The 23,490-nt window shown below is 42.4% G+C and overlaps 1 protein-coding gene across 1 annotated transcript in view; it reads left to right on the top strand.

Annotated features, from left to right (window-relative positions):
• Positions 1-639: 639 nt before the first annotated feature.
• usp6nl (USP6 N-terminal like) overlaps positions 640-23,490 on the top strand; it is a 101,591-nt gene continuing 78,740 nt past the window's right edge. Inside the window, exons 1-2 of the mRNA XM_085251042.1 lie at positions 640-920; positions 13,123-13,229. Coding sequence (XP_085107168.1) covers positions 13,226-13,229 — 4 coding nt within the window. The 5' untranslated portion in view covers positions 640-920; positions 13,123-13,225. The remainder of the gene's footprint in view (positions 921-13,122; positions 13,230-23,490) is intronic.

Genomic DNA, 23,490 nt, shown 5'->3' with positions numbered 1-23,490 from the left:
CTTCGCCACCTTGCAAAATAGTTCATTCAATACAAAACTGTTGTTCTCACGTCACGCTTCACAATACCAACATACAATAGATACCTGCTAACTACATGTATACATCACTCCCACGGCACTCCTGGTACACAGAACAAATCTCTGAGTGTGTTTTACTGCGTATAGCAACCATTTGTAAGCAGTACAAATGAATTTTGCTTTTCCTTTTTTCTGTATACATTTTTTAATTAATTAATTTTTTAAACATATCTCAGATTAACTTTTCTTTTTTTTTCATTCTTTCTTTTTTATCAATAAAATTAAATAAAAAATAAAAACACTGTCAAAAAGCCTGCAGTATTTCTTTATTATTCATATTGTTATTGCTTTTAATTGGATCTTTTTCTATCTCTTGATGCAAATTTTGAACTGTCTTTGGTGGGATGTGGACTACCATATAGGAAACGCGTGGTTGATTTTTTTTTTTTTTTACCTAGTCAGTAACAAACATTAAAATAAACAAAGTAAAAAAACTGATATGGAAGTTGCAAGCGGCCCTGTGATTGATTATTTGATCGATTATTGTGATTAAAACATGTATGACATTCTGATTGGGACTCTGATCAGAGCCCACAGTTTTCCTGGGATTTTCCTGGACACCGTAGGAAGCAGGAACGACCCTGAGCCCTGTGGCTCATGTTGTGTGAGGGCAGTCCTGCAGACTGGGCTCGGCCCCAGCTGCAGCTGCAGCATCCAGCCGGTGAGATCAGATCAGCCCGGCGGGCGGCGCATTGCTGCTACCTGGCTGGGATCCTGCACGGCTTCCCACACACGGAGTTTGAGAAGTGCCCTGGACTTCCTGGTACGGGACCATGGACGCTTTCTGCTCCACTTTGCCCTGAGGTTTGTGACCGAGGAGGAGCTGTCGCGCTGAGAGCAAGGTGAGCCTTTGAGGAGTTAGTTTTGCGCCGGTGCGGCGGGAATTAATTTTGCAGCGGTTGGGAAGTTGTCGAACAGCTCCTGAAAGGCATCTGTCAGTGGACACAGTAGCGATACCGCGGGGCTGAATGACGGCAGCCCGCAAACGGTGGCGTTTGGGAGTGAAGTGGAGCATAGCGCCGGGGCTTTTCTGGACTTCTCCCGGCGCCTGTGTGGGATAATTCGAGTCGTTCTGCGTTTAGAGGGAATGGTTCATTGTGTTTTATTGTGGTAAACTTTGTACTTATTTGTATTCACTGAGGCCTACCTAGCCAAACCCCTCCGGTGTTGAGCTAGCAGAGTAGCAGAAGGCAACTTCCGGTCTCATCCTACAAAATAAAGCTACCGCTGAAAGGGGTGGTTATGCGAGTAAAAGTAGCTGTCGTTGATTATGATTTATTTACATTTACTATATATAGTCATAGAACAACTGTTATCGTTTTGAAGATCTTTCCTGCTTCACACGAGCTCACACGTAAAAAAAAGCGTGGAAAAAAAGCTTAAAAATCACCATTAGTTTTGGATATGAATCCCGCAAATTCCTTTTAACCGCCATGCTTTGAGCTGTACAGTAATTATTTATAATTTCAGTATTTTCGTGGGGTTTTCAGCACATTGTTTTTTATTCGTATGTTAAAATCGCTTTAGTTCCGGTTGGAGTTCAGCTGATTGTTGCTACATTACCTCCCGCAACGGAATCAATATAGACTAAGCACCATTCACTGCTTCTAATTGGCTGTCCACGCGTGCTCTCAGGCTTCTAATTGGCCGTGACGGTGTGTCATTCATTTTGATGACCCCACCCTCCCCTGCGCTCACCGTCAAAGCTGTAAAATCGTTCACTGAATGTGCTTTCCACTGTGTGTGATATCATGGTTTTCACGGGAGAGGAAAGGATAGAAGGGGCCAGTTATGTTGAAGTGAGGTTCGTCAGTTCAGCTAGAAATACGCAAAAAATCGGAAGTAAAGCGAATGTGTTTTCAAATTAAAAGCGAGAGACTTGCCAGTACAACGGTTAAAAGAGCGTATATTCACACCTAGGGATGCACTGATCACTCTTTGTTATTGAAAGCATTATTTATACTGAAAACCAACTAAATAAGCACTGTGGAAATCATGTGTAACGTTGCAATACAGTTGTACTTCTGTATCTTCTGATTCTGGTGTCTTATCTTAAAAAAAGTTTATTAGGAAATTTCTCAAGGTATTTTTCATTCACTGACAGGTACGTAAACTACATGCAGCGTTACTTTCGCATTACCGAAAGAAAAGAAAACTGTTTTACTTTGAAAACAATAGGAGGAAATGATACCTCTGAATGTTGCACACTTGACAGTGGTGTGCTTTTCTATCCCTCCTGTCCCGCTTCAGGATAATGCGGCTTAACTCGGTTGGGAGCTTTACAATTTCAAAACACAAGGCATTTGTAGTGGTGTGCACAAGTGAGGCTGTGCCGTGCACGGTGTTTACATCGAAAACCTTGGAGGTGTTGTCCAGCTGCATCGCTTGACACAAAGCCCCAAGACTGAAAAAAGAAACCGAGGCATAAATCAACTAAAGATTTCTTCCTCGTTATCACAGTTGTCATCTTCACCTTAAACCTGTGATTAAGCTTGTTTGTCCCCTGCAGAGCTGCATTTCCAGTGCTCAGCGTCTGGCTGCCTTTGAGATGAGCAGCATGTCAGGATGTGTCAGGGTCAGACTATGCGCTTTATCAGCTTTTATTTTGAGCCATTGTCGCCACTGCCCTGCTGCTGCTTCTGAGTTGCTTTTCTGGGATCGGTTCTTTCCCAGCTCTGTCAATCAGAGATAGATGTCAGAAAACTAGAAGCAACATTCCTGGGCATGGCAACTCACACTTTCTACTTCTTCTAGGCTACTACCATAATGCTTATAAAGTAACAGTAAGCACAAGGTAGAGTTTCACAAACTTTTAATTTGTCTTGATGTGGTCTGTTTGCTGCACCTCACCTAACAACACTTTTTCATTCTGTTAGCACTTACATGTTTAGGAGATGTTTAATGACCCTCTAAATTGGCTTTTAGTACGAGAAGTCCAGCTATGTGTTTCAGTCTGCATGGGCACAAAAATCAAGCTTGGTTTACTTACTTTTTGTGGATGGGCACACCTTTCCCATTGCCATGGTTTCTTCAGCAGCTGTTCTAATAGATCATCATATAGATATACAGCATATAGATCACCATTTCCATCTAAGAGTTAGACCAAAGAAAAGGAAACTCTGGTCTTGCTTTTTTTGCCATTGGATGACTGCACAGTGTTTTTGTCTGTTGCTATCATGGTGCTTGATTATAGAGAGTCAATCTCAGTGAGACCTAAGATTTCAGTGAGGACATGAGGCCTCTGATGAGGACTATTTCATAGTGAGTAATCCAAGTCACGCTGCAACATATTAAGGACTAACCCTGTGCTGTGGATGGATTATATCAGACCTCCTTTTGGCTGAAGTTGGGTCTGTTTTCAGTGTTTTCTTCCTGCCATATGATGAATTTATCTTTGTCCATCTGGGACCCTTAACATAAACTTTACTGAGAATAATTTATATCTTTCTTGTACTAGTCTATTAGCCAGGCAGCAAATCGCAACAAGCCAACTAGCCCAGCATCACTTTTTCTTCTTCTTTGCATGTTCCCATTAGTGCTCACCACAGCTGATCATCTGCATCCATCTCACCTAATCCCTACTATCCCTAGCATCCTTCACTACATCCACCCCTCTCTGAAGTCTTCTTCTTTAGCATCCGTTGTCAGATATATCCACTACCCATCCTCTGCACATGTCCAAACCATCTCAGCCTTGCCTCTCTAAATTTGTCTCCAAACCGCTCGACCTGAGCTGTTCATCCTTATTACTTCCTGTGAAAACCTTAGCATCTTCATCTCGGCCTCCTGTCTTTTTGTCAGCGCCACAGTCTTATCTCCACCCACTCCACCCTGCCTTCACTCTCCTCTTCACCTCTCTTGTGCGCCCAACTTAACTAAAGCCTTCCACATGTTTTCCATCAGAGGAGATTTGAATTTATTCAAGAATACTTCAGACAGGGGTTCATCCCACAGAACCTTGTGAATCCTCTGTTTCGTGGATGATATGCTGGGAGAACAGTCACACTGATCATTTTATTGGAGCTGATTGATGGTGTCTCAGCGTTTGTTTGCTTTTTGGAACCGAGGGAGCGTTCGGACTAGGAAAAAGCAAATTACATCATGCTTAACAACCGGATTGACTCGTTGCAGCGTTCCCCAAACCTGGACACCTGTTACAGAGTACTCTTTAAACAGTAGTCTGTACACAGCTGAGCGGTAGGATCAAATAAACTCCCACAGCTCTCAGAGCGCACTGCGCTTATATTGGTGAACCACACAGAAGCGAGAGGAGTCTCAGAAAGAGTCTAACTTGCTCGTCATTCTGCCACGAGGGTGTGAGGTCAGAAGCTGCCAGAAAAAAACTAGAACATAAAATAATTTGACCCAAACTGATGCCATACATCATCCGCTTTGGGCCGTAATCTGGTTGGTATTTTGATGCTTTTATTTCCTATTAGTTTTCACCTTTTTAAGGTATCAGTTTGGTAATATTGAGTTTTATTGAGCTTCATACCATTCTGCTTATTTAAACATTTTGTTATATGTCTATTGTGTTAAGGAATTTCCCAACTCTGGGAGAATAAAAGTATGTCTTATCTTGTAGCCCGAGCTGGGCAGTGTTATGTGAAGACTTCCCCTCAGAAAACAGATTTTGTGACGCAAAGTAGAGGAATTTTAAGCAAGGAGGTGTTTTTTTAAGCTTGAGATACTGGTAACAAGGACTACAAAAGCCTGCAGCTAATTTATCATCACACACGACATGTCGCAGCCTCTGCAGTGAACACATATGGATAAGAAATGGATAAGAATAAACAGTCAAATTCCACAGAATGTGAGTATAGTTTGTCAAGCTAGACGGGGTTGATCTTTAAAGTCTTTAGCTGTAAATCCTAACCCGCCAGCTCACCGACCCTCATAAAACTTTCAGAGCAACCTGAACTCTGAGGGAAGCATCACCTGCCCAGCTGATAAGGTTTCAGTTTCTAGCTCGCAGACTCTTCAGCAGGGTAGAAGTTCATTGCTGCACCAGACGGAAGGTCTGATTAATCTTAACGCTGCCCTGTTGCCTGTAAGCCATTGTCAACACTTGACCTTTTACACAAAACCTCACGCTGGTTTTCTACAGAGCTGCTGCACTGTGTGGCATTTTAGAGACCTTCTGCATACGAGGTACCCTTCTAATCTTAGTTGTCTGTATTTTCCCCTCATTTCTTTCACAATCAGACAACAAAAAGAGCACCAAAACATGTTTTTACTCTCGTTACAGAGTTCTAACTGCTACTGTGTCTACAGCTGCTTTGAAGGGAACCTCTTATGCCCTTTTCCAGCTCCACTTTGTTCTTGTACTCTACTAGAGGAATTTTGCATGATTGCAAAACTACTGGGTGACTGTGGCTCAGGAGGTGCAGCAAGTCGTTTAATAATGGGAGGGTTGGTGGTCTACGCATGTTGAAGTGTCTTGGGTCTACCTCCGGGCCTTCTTCTGGTAGGACATGCCTGAAATGCCTTGCCAAGAAGGTGTCCAGGAAGTATGCTAACCAGATCCCCGAACCACCTTAGCTGTGGAGGAGCAGTGGCTCTACTCCGAGTCCCTCTTGAATGTCCCAACTCCTAACCCTGTATCTAAGGAACAGCCCAGCCACCCTTTAAAGCACAGGTGTCGAACTCTAGGCCTCGAGTGCCGGTGTCCTGCAGGTTTTAGATGCGTCCTTGATCCAAACAGCTGATTTAAATGGCTAAATTACCTCCTCAACATGTCTTGAAGTTCTCCAGAGTCCTGGTAATGAACTAATCATGTGATTCAGGTGCTGACCCAGGGTGATATCGAAAACCTGCAGGACACCGGCCCTCGAGGCCTGGAGTTCGACAGCCCTGCTTTAAAGGAACTCCTTTTCTTTGCTTGTATTCGTGACCTCATTCTTTCAATCACTACCCGAGCTCATGACCATAGGTGAGGGTAGATTGACTGGTAAATAAGCCATCTCTTCACCACAAACATGGTCGATTCTTGCCTCACTCGTGAACAAAATCAGAGATTTGGTGATTATGCTTCATCTTGCAGATATTGTGTTAAGCTAAATGATGACTAAAACAACATCAGCGGCGGTCAACACAGAAGCACCTTGTTCTCTGATCTACAGCTTGTTAATACAAGACTTTCCAGAAGAATATCTTTATTCATAGACTCTGCTAGAGAAGAGCATCTGGTTCAGAACTGGTCAAAATATGCTGCTGCAATTAGTTTAGGTTAAGAATTATCTGCTGTTATCTTGCTGACAAATATCCAGGGCAGTTTAGCACCCATATTCTGGAGCAAAGTTTATTATATTTTCCTCAGTCTAACCATAATCTCCATATTGGTCCAAATAAATAAATATGCTGCCAGGGACTGAGTTGGAGGCTGCTGTTGGATGTGTGGCTCAGAGACAGGAAATGGAAAAGCGTGGGGTCAACAAGCACAAATTAGTTCATCTCCTTCTTTTCTACCTCTGTAAGAGCATCTGCAGTGCCTCTTCAGAAACAATTGAAAACATTGTGTGTTTGTGCGTGCGTGCGCGCGTGTGTGTGTGTGTGTGTTTTCCTGTTGAAAGGGCAGTGTATTTACCAGCCTGCGTGGCGTCAGGTGGCTCCACAAACTTGAGAAGGTTTTGTCCAACTGAAACTCTGTAACATAGCAGCAGAGCCTTTAGCAGGCCTGTGCCTCTCGGCCACATGCAGCACGTCTCTGTGTGTTTGCAGTTTTAAAGCCGACCCTTACCATGTTTCTCCCGCTGTGTGGGTGTGGTTGTGCAAACAGGTAGCCGAGAGAAAAGAGTTGGGCTACATTTGAAGGCTGTATTTAAGTTTCCTCCTTTTATGCTGCTTGAGTATTGCCCTAAGTTTTATGACTTTTTATTGAAGTATTGCATCTCAAATAGTCAGAGTATTGTACAGTAAATCTGACGGCCAAGGGAAACATGATTATAGTGATGGTTTCATGACAATTATCATTTATGTTTATTGTTAAATGATCCCACAATTAATTCATCTTATTAAACCAATTAATCTCAGGATATTAAATTTACCACCATTTTTTAAAAACAAATAGTTTTCATATTTTTTCTCTGTTCATCAATTTGTTGATTGTTTTCATTTACTGAGAAATGGATTCAATCTCAGTTTTTACTGACAGTTCAGTAAGCAGATCAATCTCTCTCTCTCTCTCTGTAAAGGTAACACTATGCCAGCGGTCACTTAGATTAGGTTAGCAAAGAGACTGGCAGCAGCTAGCCTGACTCCATCCAAAGGGGACAAGGTCTGCTAAACGGTGCCACTAAACTTCATTAATTATCATATTTATCTCCCTTTTTAATCCCTGCAAAAGCACAGTGTGATGTGTGAAGAGATGTTGTGGTTTGATAGGTGCTGGTAAGTGCCTTTTATTTTCTTTGGAAAGAGCCAGGCTCAGCTTTTAAGCTAACTGGGTGATTTATCCTTTCATTTAACAGGGAGGAAGACAAGTACTGCAAATCTGCCACACTATTAAAACCACCGGAGTAATATTGTGTACCCACCTGGGAATGGACCAGGACCTTAGAGTTTATAGTGTGATGATTTGAGATGGAGGGTCTTTGGAAGTTGAGCATGCTCAGTTGGACTAGGATCTGGGCTCAATACCTTGAGCTTTGTGTCACGTTCCAGCTGAGAAGTTTTGTGTTGTGGCAAGAGGGGAGGCTGTAGCCATTGGGGAGTGACATTTTTATGAGGGGTGTGCTCAAGATAAATTAAATAACAAAGATCATCACAGATGTAGATCATAGATATGTGTATGTATGATGTAGCTAGCTCAGGAGTGGGCAACTCCAGGCCTCGAGGGCCGGTGTCTTGCAGGTTTTAGATGTCCTTGATCTGACACAGCTGATTCAAATGGCTAAATGACTTCAACATGTCCTGAAGTTCTCCAGAGGCTTGGTAACGAACTAATCATGTGATTCAGGTGTGTTGACCCAGGGTGATATCTAAACCCTGCAGGACACCGGCCCTCGAGGCCTGGAGTTGCCCACCCCTGAGCTAGATCATAAACTGTACAGACGCATTGGTGAGATTCAGATATCTGCTAAAACAATATAGCCCTCCAAAATGGAACCACAGACTTCTTCAGCTGATTGTCCCTTACGAATCAGCCGTTACAGTGCTGTAAGAGGCACAAACGGCACAAACCCACAAGCACCAGTCAGCTACAACTCACAGGAAATGTCACATAAAAGCCACAACAGTTTGTGTTGTAATTTAGTGGATATTTTAACATGGGGGTCTATGGGGATTGACTTGATTCTGGAGACAGCCTCAAGTGGCCTTTAACTGCAGTTTCACAGCCCCAGAGGATTGCTGCTTGGTGTTTCTTTGCACTTAAAGTTTAAGACGGGCAGTCTTCTTCACTTCACCTGTCACCTGTTTTGATGTCGGCTGATTCACATATCAGCTGAATTTTGATGAGGCTTTCTGAACACAGCAGAGCTGAATTCGACTTACTTGGCACACCAGGCGGCTCACCCACACACAGGTTTCCAACATTCCCTCACTGCTATTCAGGCCTTGGCAACCGAGCTGCTGCTGCTCGTCTTTATTGGCCACCGATCCCTGCTGGCTCAGCCCACCGCACTCTCCTCCTTTTGGAGCCCAGCTTCAGAGCAGCAAAACACAACATACCAGCAGATGCTGAGCTGCCCTCTGGCCTGTGTGCATGTGTGTGCGCGTATGTGTGTGTGTGGGGAGAAGAAAACGACATTGGCTAACCTGATGTCCAGCAAACACACCAGTGTTGGCAGTGTGGGATTATGAAGGCCGAGACGGCTCGTTTTGGACTCCGTTTGCCGCCAGCCGCTTGTTCTCTGCAGTGTTGGTTTGGATTGTTTTCATGTCAGTAGGTTTTTAATTCACTTCAGAGATGCCTAACCACTGTGAGACTGCACAGTTACTCTTTAACACATCATAACAGCAGTTACACATCCTTCACAGCTGCTGGCCTGCTGAGTTTATAACAGAGAACAGAAGAGGTCTTGTTTCTTGGCTGGCATGGTGGTTTGAGTGCTTTTGTGTGCAGTTTTTATTAAATTTGGAAAGTCGGAGCAGTTTAGAATAAAAGTATCTCATTTTCAGCTGTGAGAGTCGAAAAGTCCCGCACTGAACAACTGCACGACTTGTTATTTCAGCTCTGATAAACCCAGCACTGCATGTACTCAGCTCCAGACGGCACACAGACACAGTTAGCAAGTAGCTGTTGGAACCAGTTAAGCATATAAAAAAACATATAAAAGCAAAGTGGAGGGAGGAGGAGGGTGAATATTGGACTTCCTTCTCTCATTTGCTTGCTATCAAGGTGTCTATGCAAACTTTTAAAAGTTTTAAATGGAAGGAGATGTGCTCACATATGCTTTTCTAAAGTAGCACAAAAATAAATGTAGGTTTTATTTGATTGAGTGAGCCTCATACAAAAGACATCTGCATCGGTGATAATTGGGCCTTAAGGCAATGGTTAATTTTATTGTAGGGTAGTGGAATCATATTAGGTTTAAAAATGTCTTTCTTAGTCTGTATTTGAGGGTTTTAATATCCTTGTGTTCACGTCAAGTGCCACACATGTAGTTTATTAACACACATACACGTTTTGGTCGTCGCCAGAAACTTACCTGCTCATGCAAATGCTGGCCAGCTAGCTTGAATAGTAAGTTTCCTTCATAATTTATTGTAATATAATATCAGATGCTAATGTTGGCTTCAAACTACATTTTAAAATCTGAGGAGCCGACTTCTTTACCCACCTCCACGTATAAAGCCGTATTCTTAGTGTTTTAACTTGGTGTTCACTTATTTAATAGTCCTGACACTTTCATTAACATTAATTAGTGTGATTAATTAACTACACTGCTGCTACTCTCTTTCTCTATGTGACCCCTTTAGAGTGTCTTTGGTGCATCCCCACATCGAATGAGACAAAGACATCCACGTGTCACTGACAGCAGCCGTGCACTTAAGTATACAGAATTTTAAGGTTTAGCGTAATGTAAAAGGGAAGAGTTATAAAACAATTCAGCATCCGGCAGAGATGTTATGAAGCTGGCCTGAAAGACCGAAAGCGTTTCTTCTATCAGGCTGTAAACATGTTTTTGTCGGCTGTAAATTTGGTCTTTTAAACATGGCAGTCTTTGGGGATTGACTCACTTTAGGAGCCGGCCTCATGTGGACTTAAGAGGAACTGCAGTTTCTGGCAGTGATTGAATAATCAGTAAGTTGCTTCTGCATTAGGTTTAATAATCTGGCAACTAAAGTGGTGGAAACAGCAGCACCACATTTGCTACATCCTGCTGCTTTGTAATCAGTTTTTAAATGTGTAATCAAATCACTTCAGTTGAGCTCATCGGGGCACAAACATTGCCTAAACAAACCCGACCTTGTGACCTCTGGATGGTGCTTGGTATCACTGAATCAGCCCACAGTCCTCTGTGACTGTGTTTGATTAGCTCCATGCAGTGCAGCTCTGTTTGCTCAGTGCTGATAACTAGCAGAGGTGAACATATGGTGGCTCTAATCCCATGTCAAAGCCTCAGAGCTAAGACTGTCTGTCTGAAACCCTGTGAGATCTCACTTCCTCTCTGGCACTCTTGCAGATTCACCACCCCCCTAAAATGGCTGGAGGGTGACATGTTTGTAGTTTAAACTCTTGCTGAAACCTTTAAATGTTGCTGCATTGACGTGCATCAGGTCCTCACATGTATTTTTTCTGAAACATCTGACGTACCAGCAGCATCTGTCACCTGTTTTCCAATGTGTTGGCTGCTTCTGTATTTACTGTGCATCCAGTGTAAGTGGTAGATATTGGAAAATGACATGGTGCACAGTCTGCAGAGTGGTATTTTAATACGGATGGCTGTTTATAATACCTCTGCACTGGTGGAAGGCGTGCCTGGAGGGGTTTTATTGCCAGGCTGAGATGGCGCTAAGGTCACGGGCGCCCCATCTTTGGCGCGAACATCTTCAAATTTGGCCAGGTTTTCACTTGCACTTAAGGGGTTACATAAATAGATTAAATAGTGACAGGACCAGTTGTTATTAATCTCTGGCTTCTTCCACAGCGTGTCTTCGTCCTGTGTCCTTCCCCTCACTCCCAGCCAGTTACGGCAGTTGGCTGCCTCTCCTGTTAAAAGGGAGTTTTTCCTTCCCACTGTTGCTAAGTGCTTGCTCATCGAGATTTGTCTGATTGTTGGGGTGTTCTATCTATTATTCTGGGATCTTTACCTTATAGTATTAAGCAGCTTGAGGTGACGGTTGTTGTGGTTTTGAGTTATATAAATAACATTGTTTCAATTTATTTTCAATTAGTTAGGGATAAAAAACTGGATATGAGAATCCTTCAAAGTGTCTGGCGAACTCAAGTCATTCAAGAAGGGACCAGAGTCAGAACCAGCTGAGGAACTGGAGGATTGGGAGAGGGATTCCTGGAAAGTGCAACCCCAGTGACCTGGTGACCCAGACTGGATACATGGTTATGGATGGGTGGGCGGTCAAATATGAAATCTAGACAGACATGGATGTACACTGTAACTGGTGGATAGTAAACTCGGTGTCTGTGATAACGATGCTTAAGAGCCCGTCTTTACTATGAATGCATCTGCAGGGTTTGCTGCTGTGCTGCTTAATTGCAGATCCCTCTGCTGCTGAACTGTTCTGCTGACCTGTGCTGCTTTTCTCGAGGATATTGGATCCTCCACGTCTGCAGCACTTCTGCTCACACCAACATTTTAAACCGGGGGAGGGGACTTCATTTCTCCATCATCTGCACCCCCCCCCCTTTCCTGCCTGATACTCCCTCCACTGCCTGCAGGCATCTGCAGAGTGATCAAATTACCCGTTATTACCGCGTGGTGCCATCACATTACTGTTATTTAGCCCAATGACCGGCCTGGACTGATCGACACTCTCACACACATGTACACAAAACCAAAGCCGTTAACTGACCCACACCGGTGAAAATGTTAACGACCAGCTCCCACACCTAAAATCAATCACATATGTGTATATTGGATTGATTGGAGGCAGAATATGTCAGTTTGTTTATATTATATTTATATTCGTTTTATTTCTTTAGCAGTTGGAGCCCCTTTAAAGTTACTGTTTTGATTATGAAATCCTAAGACAAAGATAATCAGTGTTTCAAATCCTAAACACAAACATTTGTTGCTGGGAAGACTGTAAACCCCACTCTGATGAAGGTGCTGTGTTTTTTGGCTACATTAGGGTAGCAAATGGGGAGACATTTGGAGGAAACTCCAAAGGAGGTCTAGGGTCTCAGTAAAGATGGGGAAAGGGACCTGCAAATTGAATGAAGAGAGTTCAGGTGGTTCAGGTGTTTAACAACAATGTCTCCTGGGCGCCTCCAGGGTGTCTTGTTTCAGGCACCTCTAACTGGGAGGAGATCCCAGGCAGACCCAGGATATGATGAAGATTTTATGTCAAGCCACTTGGCTTGGGAATGCCTCACTGTGTCGCCCTAGTAGAGCCGAAATAGGTGGCCACGGAGAGCGAGGTGTGGGCATCTCTGCTTAGACTGCTGTCCCTCCAGCTTGGACCTGGATATTAACTGGTTAAGTCTTATATTTTAAAAACAAATGGTTGTGTCCTGGCCAAATATTTGTGTCGTGGTACAATCCGATAGTTATTTTTATTACTTTTATCACCAGGAAAAACACCTGTTAGCCCATAGTAACTGTTATCCTCACTTTACCTGCTTTGCTGTGTGTAAAGAAGCTGCCTGAGCTCTTCCTGTCCAACACAGAGAGCGGAAGGCAGGACAGGAGGGAGCATGACCAGGAAAATAACAACAGATCAGTTCAAAGAAAAATCCCAACACTTCCAAACCACAGATATGGATATAAATCGAGGGTGTAGCTCCTGTACAGGCCACTGTTGGGTTTAGACTCTTTATTTCGAAGCCTTTTTGTGGTCATATTTGCAGTTTTCTTCTTGGTAAATTCTCAAATGTAATATTACTCCCGACTGATGTTTTTGTCTTTTCCTCCCCTTCAGGTCATGAGTGCCTTTAAGAAAGACCCAGCTGAGAATAGCCTCACCTGTTCAAAGCCACGCCCTACTTGGGCCTCGCCCTGCCCCCCACCGCTGGACTCCCACCATGAGTAAGTTCCAGCCAGTTGTTTATTATCGATCGGCTGCTTGTTTGCTCACCCTTTCACTTTCGTTGCTGTGTTATTATTTTATTTATTTATTTTACTTTTCTAATGCTGGATTGGTGGCTTTAGAGTTTGACATCATGAACACCAGTTAGAGACAATCAAGTGGGAGAATTTACAGGCCTTCATGGTCAGGATAGTTTTCATATGAAGATGCGATGTGTAGGACTTTTTCTATCCGTGATGCTAGAAGCACAGAGGAGCAAGTGCTGCAACCCTAGCCACCTCATTCCTCATCAGTCACTCTGCAAAGCATGATGGGAGGGCGACTGGAGCGGGAGGGGGAGTCAACTCAATGCACAGTGTGTGCGCGTGTGTGCGTGCGTGTGCGCTGTTCTGCTGTGTGGTCATGTGACTGCAATGGCTCGGCCCCACATGTCAGCTCAGTGTGAGTCATCCAGCGAGTACAAGATTTTCTGTTAATATGTTCCTACCTGTACGCACGCACACACGTGCTCATACGGTGCACCGTATATACACAGCTGATCACTGTCACACAGAATGTAGTTTGTCTTCTGCTGGACAAACGTGATGCATGATACAGATGAAAGACAAATAGACTCCAGAGTAGAGACTTTGAGTGACAAAAGTTGGCAATTGACCCGCTTTATCTCCCATTTTGGTAGTCGAATTGAAGCGCTTTTGTGTATCGATACAGGGACGTCAAATATTGATATTTTAATAAATACTCTTATAATACAACGATAAAGACGACTTCTCTTCTGCACCACTATCCTGAGATAATGTCCAAGCGAACTTGGATCAGATCAACTCAGCTGAAAAACCACAATGACTAATGACACAGTTAATTGCAGTGTTGTCTGAAACAGTATGTAATTGCCAATTTGACTACATTTAGTCAGACAGCAACATTTATGGCAGGTTTTAGTGACAGTATTGGTGACAATATAATTTTGCAGCATAAAAATAACTAATGAGATGATTTTATCTTATTGGCTAAAAACAGATATTGAAAATCTATCTAGATACCCACCTGTTGTTCAAATGTTGTGTTTGTCAGGGGCAACCGATAAGAAGAAACCTTAAAGGAAGGGAAGGGGAGCTAAAACAGCTTGTTTCATACAGAGTATCTGTACTGAAGTCCAGTATGAGATAAATGAGGATTACTTTGAACTGTGGATCATGCAAAGCTACTCTGGTAGAGGTGCTGTTGATTTGGGAAGAATGGACATTTATTAAAAGGATTTTGGTGCTTTGGAAACTCTTATCATAACAGTTTGCAGCATGAATATGATAGCAGATGTCTACAGTGGTTTACTCAAGTTCATTTAACGGAGCTACAGCTGCTTCAAAGGGTCACTGCTGAATCTTATCTTGATTTACTGCCTGCAGCTAAACGTGTGAGATGTTAAGAAAGGAACGGTTTATTTATTCACTCCAGCAACAATAGATTTATTTGCTCTTTGATATCAGGTCACTGCATTTACAGCGCTGCCCTCTCCGACCTTTTCTTCTTTGCCGTTTAGCTCACATTACAGATAGGGGATTGAACGGGAGCCAGCAGCATCTGCTGCTGCCAGCAGTCGCTCTGCACTCTCCAGCGTTTCTCCACGCAGAGCCACAAGGCCGAATATTTGTGTACCAGCAAGCTGGGAGTGGGTTACCAGGGCAACCCAGCACATGTGAGGCATGTACTGGAAGCCGATTGGATTAGACAGACACTTCTGAAGGGGGGGGTGCTAAGAGATTTAACCTGATTACTGATTTTTTTTCTCCTCTGCACACACACTCAAAGAGGTGGCGTGTGTGTCAGGAGTGTTTGGATGGCTGATGTGATTTATTGTGAGTGATGTGAATAAAGGGAGTCTTGACTGATGAGCTAAGTCTTGTGCGGTGGAAAAGGTAACCGGCACCTTGGAGGTTTACGCGACTTTGTGTGTGTGTTGGTTTTTTTTTTTTTTTTTAATTGATGTGTGTTAGTGTGTAATGCAAAGGTCATGGGAACAATACATTTTAATGTTGTAATATGTTGTCATCTAAGAGAATTGATGCAGATCTGAAAAGAACTCGTGCCACTTGGGCCAAGGTTAAATTGTATATAACTCAGATTCAGGTTTGCATGGATCATAGCAGACTAAACCTTATTGATACAGACAGCTGATGTCAAAAATTCAGCATTCACCTCACTAATGATTACAAAAATAACTAGAAACTAGTGAAAAAAATGCCAATTACCCACATAAATCACCATAATTGTGGACGCTTTTTTGGGAGTTTGTTATACCATTTCCTGGGGGGCAGATAAAATGTGCACGTCTACCCTGACTGCACAAGGAGTTTATTTCTGATTGGATCACTTCCCTCCTTTCTACACAAATGAAGTTCTAATTGGATGTCATCTCTCTTGTCTTTCATGTCATTTTTATTCATTGATCAAAGTGTCGATAGATTTCATCATAGTTTTTGTCCCCGTGCATTCGTTTTTATTTAGTTATCGATCTGTACACAGAATTTAACCTAATTTCAACCATTCACCAATTGAAATTCGAGCATTTTCTATTGAATAGAGGTCTCTAACATGTCTAGTACACAACTGTTAAGGCTAAAAACTACCACATCTTCAAAAACACAGCAGAAATGGCTGGTATCAGAGACATCAACTCCAGATACAGAGATGACATGGATATCTAGTTTTAAAAAATCTTAAACATGTTTATGTCGTTAATATTTGTATATCTAGATGTAATCTGTGCTACTGTCGCGTTGCGTGTTGCATGGTGAGCTTATCTGCACGAGTCTCTAATAACTTCATCATCCAGTCCTCTGCATTATTGTCTTTCTGTCTTGCAGATTTTTCTAGACCCTTCTTTGACTCCACTTTTTTTAAAAAACATATTTTCAACAGCCTTTCAGGAACTTTTTTCTTTTTTTTTTTGGTTATTGTAAATGTGGACTTTTTGTTTGGATTTGGCATAAAACCTCCCAAAAACTCAAGTTTAACCAAGAGCCAACCTGAATATACGAAACCACCCACCGGCCTGTTGCAGCCTTAAAACAGTATCAGTGTTAAATAAACAATTTAAAAAAGTTGTTAAAAAAAAAGTTAATATCTAACCTTTGTGATGGGATCTCGCTCAAAGGCAGAAAACACAGCAGATGAACAAAGTTGGTGTTTTTTGTTGTCTTAATGGGGCCCGAATGAGCAGCCGGCACGCTGGGAGAAAGTCTTTTATGTGTTTTCATTATTCATCTCAACCTTTGATAGAGTCACTCTCTCGCCTGGAGGTGGTTGGTGATGTTGATATCCTGGGCTAATTACCTTAATTACCCCCCTATAACACACAGAGCCACCGGCCTTGGCAGGGCGGGGTTAGCCTCCTCTAACAAGTCTCTTCCTCAACCAGGAAGGCTGACTCACTCCAGATGGAAGAAACGGGGACACAATAGCAAGGCTCATCTTTCAACTGCTATAAATGGATTAGACGCTGGATGAGGCTAGGGCTGCCACGATTAGTCGACTACTCACGATTACGTTGACTATCAAAATCGTCTAATTTAATAGTCGACGCGTCGTTTGAAGCTTTGTAAGATCCCAAAAGACGCAGGAATAAGTAGTAGGATTTAAGAGTGTAATAACGGGCCGAAACTCGATAGCTAGCCGGGGGCAAGGCTCACTAGAGCCTGCGAGAACACCGGACTTTATTTATTTTTAGTTAGCATATACCTTAAACACTTAAAGCTGTAAGCTAGTGATAGTTATAAAAGAGCAGATGCATGCTGGTGCAGTAAGCTGTATGTTTTATGTCCAATGGATGCATGATCTGATTAGTCGACTAATCGCAAAAATAATCGGTGACTAGTCGACTATCAAAATAATCGTTTGTGGCAGCCCTAGATGCAGCATCACTGCGGGTGCTGCCTTCTCAGGGTTCTCACAGGAGGCCGGTGGGAGGTTAACTAAGGACCACTGGGTACCCTGGACAGGGTTCAAGCTATTCACCAAAGGGTCAAAGGAAGTTTTTGTGGTTGTTCATTTTAGATTTTTAGACTATTATGTACGGAAATATAATTGAGTTTGTGTTTCGCAGGTGTGAGAGGGATCTGAATCACCAAGTGGAACTAAAAGCGATATTTTTAGGAAAGGGAAAAAAAAGACCAGGGTCTTGAAATGTCACCACAGGTTGAGCTTTATTTACTCGTAGTCTCTGTGTGTTCATTGTTACACAACACATTTCATTCTGCGCCTTTATTAGATTTCTGTGGTCATCTGCTCTGTATAGCACATGCCTTCAGAGCCGGTGTGATACAACAAATAATACGATCTGTGAACAGAAGAAGCTGTTTGGTGATATAGCACAGAGTCATTATATCTGGAAATAATACACTGCAGCTCTGTCTGTAGCACAATAACTTCCAGCCCTTCCCTGCAGACCAGTAGGAAATGGATTCCCAGCAGAGTGATAACAGTGGAAGGAGAGGAGATTGATGACAAATGAGGAACAGACGTACAAGCTGTGCGATGTTTTATTGCTGTTGTATAAACAGCACAGTTAGTTAAAGGAGGATAATGGCTGTACAGGAGTTTCTATCAGCAGCAACAGTTTGGTGTGTCTACATAAAAACACTTAATAAGCTCCTATTTGTTCTGTTTTGTTAAAGCTTTACTTGTGATTTAATGTATAGCAGGTTGGCTGTTTTATCATAATCTGAATATCCATTAGAGTTATTGAAATGCTTTGCTGTGAAATATTTACAGAGCTCTCATTAAGAAATCTGTAACTAACTGCATGGATGTCAGTAATATTAATGTATGATATGTCTTGTTTTTGTGGTTCTTTTTTAGAAAGATAGATCTTAATTTCTGAATTAGGAACTGTAGCTGGGAGATAATGCAGTGAAAGTAAATGTGATTCTTAAGGAAACATCTCATTTATCTGTCATGCATCTCTGCTCCTGTTCATTTTAAACACTTGTGGAAACAGCAGTTGTTTTTTGGAGAGGTGAAATTTTCCTTTCAGCACCACATGTTTTGCTAATTCCTGATATATCACATGACCTTATGCTTTCAAGTGCGGTGGTTTCACAAACAGACCAGCAGCCACCCAAGATGATCATCGCAGTGGCTACTGGTCTGTTTGTGAATATGCTAACTCTCCCGAACTCCGAAAGAAGCATTTAGATGTAATGCAAGTCTGACTTTCTAACATATGACCGCACATGCGGGATGAGAGTTTGAGGGCAGACATGGACCGTTAACGCCAATCTGTTCACCTGTCCTTCGCCCACACACAGATGTGTACCTTCATCTCTCCCTGTCAGGAGAAGCCTGATGTCATCGCGTGGCGTGCTGGGCCCACAGTGTGTCTGGGCGTGGCGCAGGATAATTATCTTCTTCGTCAAAGCCTCATCTGGTCTCCATCTGCTGGACTCGGAAAGCTTAACCACAGAGCACACAGGGAAACGGTGTTTACACTCACTGCCCTGCTAGACCTGCAGCTTCTATTAAAACTCAAGTCGGTTTGCAGGTTTTTTCCAGCTTTACCCCAACAGTATCACATGTTAACACCTGGCTGCAGCTCCACAAATATACAGCCTTTCTATAGATAGCATCAGTGAAGTTCTGTTGGAAATATTTGTCTGAGCACCCACATGTTGGGTATAGCTCTTGAGGGAAGGGAGAGTGTTATTAACTCCACCATAATTTCCAAGCCTGGGAACTTCGTGAACATAAGCGTGCAGTCCCCACTATGATGCTAATCATGTCGGGTACGTGTCAGCTAATAGCGCTCGTGTCTCCCCGCTGTGCTTGTCATTCTTAGCTTGACACATTCAGATCCAAATAGCTCTTAGCGGGCGTTCAGAGGCAGAATAGAACTGTGTCAAAGCACTGCTTTAAACGAGGCGTGTTAGTTACTATACTTTGAGATTAGGACCGTCATGTTGAGATGCCGTGAATGGCAGTGAAGTTCAGAACCTGTGCTGAACACTGCAAAGATTATGATCATAACCAAAGCCAAACAATGAGGAACTGAGTTTACAAAAAAAAAGCAGACAAATGAAGCCGAGGCTAAAAACCAGAGTTCCTGGAGAGGCTGATGAGACACCTAGACTCCCATTTTAAATTCTGAACTATACAATAAAATACAGATGCTTATAGCCTGGAGCAAAAAGCTTGTGTCTCTGGTGAGCCACTTCTGATGCAAGTTAAATCCCTGTTTTATGTTTATGGTATGTCTGTTAGTAATTAGTATCCTTGTCGTAACTGATCAGTTAGGGCTTTATCTTTTCCTCCATTTATGGTGATGACAGCCATCGATGCTAAAATCAAGGCTTTAGAACAGGGCGTCATAAATAAATGGCTATGTGAAGCTGTGATATACAGTTTATAATGGTACAACAAGCAGTGAGCCAGGCTGACCACAGTGGTCTCATTAAAAGCTAAAGCTAAATCAGATGGTTTGTACTTTGGGTATTTGGCTTATATGCAGAGTTATTATAGTTTTGATTGCAAAATCTTTATTTCACATCTAGTTTTAGTTAGTTTAGCTTAGTTCGCTATAATAAACCATCTTATTTGCTAGTTTATTATAGTAGTTGTAGTTGTAGTACAGTTAAGTTGCAGCCAGCAGCTTGTTAGCTTAGCGTAAAGTTTCAAAGACTAGAACCTGAGAATTTATTCCAGTCGCTCTGACAAAATTACAAACAAAAAATGGGGTTTCTCACTGACTGTGGTTTAGTTAAGTACTTAAAAGATCTGAAGGATTTCTAAAGCAGCAGAGCTGTTATTGCTGCAGGCTGTTTCTTAACGTCTGAGCTATTGCACAAATCTAAGTTTTGTCCGGTCCTATGTTCCCTTTTTTTCCTTTTCTTTTGCTTGGTTTGTGTTGGTTTAGCTGATGACACCACATCCCTGAAAACACTCGGAGGCAGCATTTGTTCTTGTGTTCATTGTGTTTTTCCCGTTAAGCTCTTAAGCCCTGAAGTGATGATGACACGTCTCCTGGTGTGAAATGTGTCCTCTTACTTTACAGCAGCTCCAGATAGTTGAAGCGTCTGTGCCCAAAGAATGACTCGAAGCTAATTATTGGCGAGATTGGAATTTGTTTGCGTTGGAAAAGCACCTTAGAAAGCAGGGCCGTTTCGGTTTATTGTTGTTACGCAGGTCGGGTAGGTTTATTAGCCCGCTGTACTTCCTCTACTTCAAGGACCTGTTGCCTCAAGCATGCTGTGCATTTGAACTTGTACAGAGTCTAGGGATTAGGATTAGTCCAGATTTTATAACGGATGACATACTGTTTTCATTAATGCTGCTGTGGCACATCTAAGGGCTCCCACAGAAAGGAAGTGAGGCATGCGCCCCTAGCGTGGCATTAACGCTGCAGATGTGATGAATTTTCTCTGCAGCAGCAAAATGATCATCAAATCTGTGATGTTTACTCCCCAAATGCTACTTGTTGTTGTTTTTGCACAGACTCTTCTGTTTCTGTTCTTTTCTCTCTTCTTTTTTTTTTTAAACTTGCAGTTAAATTTGTTTTGCTGTCTGCTTTATCGGCTTAACACAGAGATTCAACCAAAGCAGAAGCTGGGAAAATGAAAGCCATTCGCTTCAGAGCAGAAACCATAAAATAGGAATTGATTATTTGTCTTCACAGCGTTGCTTCCCATTCTTATGTGTTGTGATAGCAGCAACCAAAACAGTTGCAATTTGAACAAATTTGTACTTTGAAGGACTTTGTTCATTATTTATAGCTCATTATTTCTGTTCAGTTCAGTTCAGTACACCTTGCTAGTATCAGATTTGACCTTATTTTGCCTTCACAGCTACAGTGGGGCAAAAAAGTATTTAGTCAGCCACCGATTGTGCAAGTTCCCCCACTTAAAATGATGACAGAGGTCAGTAATTTGCACCAGAGGTACACTTCAACTGTGAGAGACAGAATGTGAAAAAAAAAAAATCCATGAATTCACATGGTAGGATTTGTAAAGAATTTATTCGTAAATTAGGGTGGAAAATAAGTATTTGGTCACCTCAAACAAGGAAAATCTCTGGCTCTCACAGACCTGTAACGTCTTCTGTAAGAAGCTTTTCTGTCCCCCACTCGTTACCTGTATGAATGGCACCTGTTTGACCTCAACCCCATAGAAAATCTGTGGCGGGAGTTGAAAGTCCGTGTTGCTCGGCGACAGCCCCAAAACATCACTGCTCTCGAGAAGATCTGCATGGAGGAATGGGCCAAAATACCAGCTACTGTGTGTGCAAACCTGGTAAAGACCTATAGTAAACGTTTGACTTCTGTTATTGCCAACAAAGGTTATGTTACAAAGTATTGAGTTGTATTTTTGTTACTGACCGCTGTCATCATTTTAGGTGGGGGAACTTGCACAATCGGTGGCTGGCTAAATACTTTTTTGCCCCACTGTAATTTAAGTCTTCATAGCATAAATTTAACAAACATTCCTCAGATTTTGGTCAATATTAACATGACAGCATCACACGGTTGCTGCAGATATGTCGGCTGCACATCCAATCTCCCATTTCTCTGCATCCCAAATGTGCTCTACTGGACTGAGGTTTGTGACTGTGGATGCTATTTGAGTCCAGTGAACTCATTGCCATGTTTAATAAACCAGCTGGAGATGATTTGAGCTTTGCAACATTCTGCATTATTTTGCTAGAAGCAGCAATCCAAAGATGAACACTGTAGTTATAAACAAATTGACGTGGTCAGTAACAATACTGAGCGATGCTCAGGTGGTGCCGCCAACATTGGTACAACAATTCTAAATGCGTATTCTATGTCATCCTTGTCACTATCAAGTTATTTACCATATAACCACTTTCTTAAAAATTTTTTATTGATGGTACTTGGGACGACGCAGAGTCATCACAATCACTTCCCTAGATAATCAAAGATCAATCAGTTTTAGGAAGTTGTGTAGTTTTCCTATTAGGACATCAGGAGAGATTCATGTTGTTCTGGTGTTTGAATCCATTTTGCCCTTGTGTTTGATGTAGTCTCTAAGTTTCAAGTCATACTACAATATTTTGGAAAGTATTTCAAGTCTGCGTTTGAAGACCTGGGAAACTTTTGATGTGTGAGTCACCAGTCTAGATTCATTACAGGACTAAGATTCCTGAAATATTTTGGATTCACTTGTAAATTTAGCCGGGGTGTAATTTCAGCAAATACAGGGGTGAAGGTGGAAAAGTAATCTTCCCCCAATCCTCCTCCTCTTTTCTCTCTCCTTTCCACCACTGCACATGGTCTGCTGCCATGTTTTATTTTATGTCTTGCCCGTGTGTCCTCTATGACGCTCAGTGGCCAGCCGCTCTCTCTGTCTTTTCCTGCAGTTGTGAAAGATGCTTGGCTGCCGTGTTTGTGGTCACAGAGTTTGTGTGTGTGTGTGTTGGGGTTGGTTGGTGGTGGTGGTGGTGGTGGGGGGGTGTTACAGGAAGGAAGCTTTGCTGGAATATGATTACATCTTCCAGTAAACAAGGCAGCTGGAGGAAATGGATCCAAAGACCCTATCCTCAGGGCATCACGGTGCAGATACTAAAGCTGGAGAGAGAGATTTAATGGGTAATATAAAGTTACCGAGCGAGCACATGTGCCCTGATACATGGCTTTGAGAATCAGACCTGACCAGTTATTGGTTTCTTTCTAGCCAAATCTTTTCTTACCAAGATGCTGACTCCATTGGTAGGTGCAAGCTCTCACAGCTCCACAGAATTTGGCTTCTTTTTCCTTTCATTCTTTTTTTTTTTTTTTTTTTTACTTTTACATCTTATTGTTTCTTTATATACATGGGGATTGAAGGTTCATCCAGTTACCTGTTAAGTAGTCTTTGAAAGTGCCTGTGCTTTTTAAACCTGGTATGTTAGGTAAACACTGTCTACAGTGCTTCTTCATATTATTGATTATTATTACATCAGTCTCCTCGCCGCACCTTGCTGTGATGTCTGGCTTTTTTCAGATTAATGATAATGAATGAATGATAAAAAATCTGTGTGCATTAAAGTAAACCTGTTGATTGTAGCAGCTTCTGTGATTCAGTGTTAAAATAATCCTTCTTTCACAGCTCATCCTCTGACTGAAACAAGCCATTTTTAGCTCAAGAGGACTTTGTTCTGATTGGCTGCCCCTCAGAAACATAAGGTTTTGACAGCAGTTGGGCGGGGCTTGTGCGCTCACAGAGATTACTTGTACATGTCCTGACCTCACAGCATTACTAGCCCTGTTCCAGC

This window comes from Mchenga conophoros, linkage group LG17 (genome assembly GCF_057382185.1).
Source record: "Mchenga conophoros isolate Kocher_MC1m ecotype Shallow Benthic linkage group LG17, M_conophoros_male_GT1.1, whole genome shotgun sequence".
NCBI classification, from domain to species: Eukaryota; Metazoa; Chordata; class Actinopteri; order Cichliformes; family Cichlidae; genus Mchenga; species Mchenga conophoros.
The sequence above is the reverse complement of the archived record's forward strand: the minus strand, read 5'-3'. Positions and strand labels throughout refer to the sequence as shown.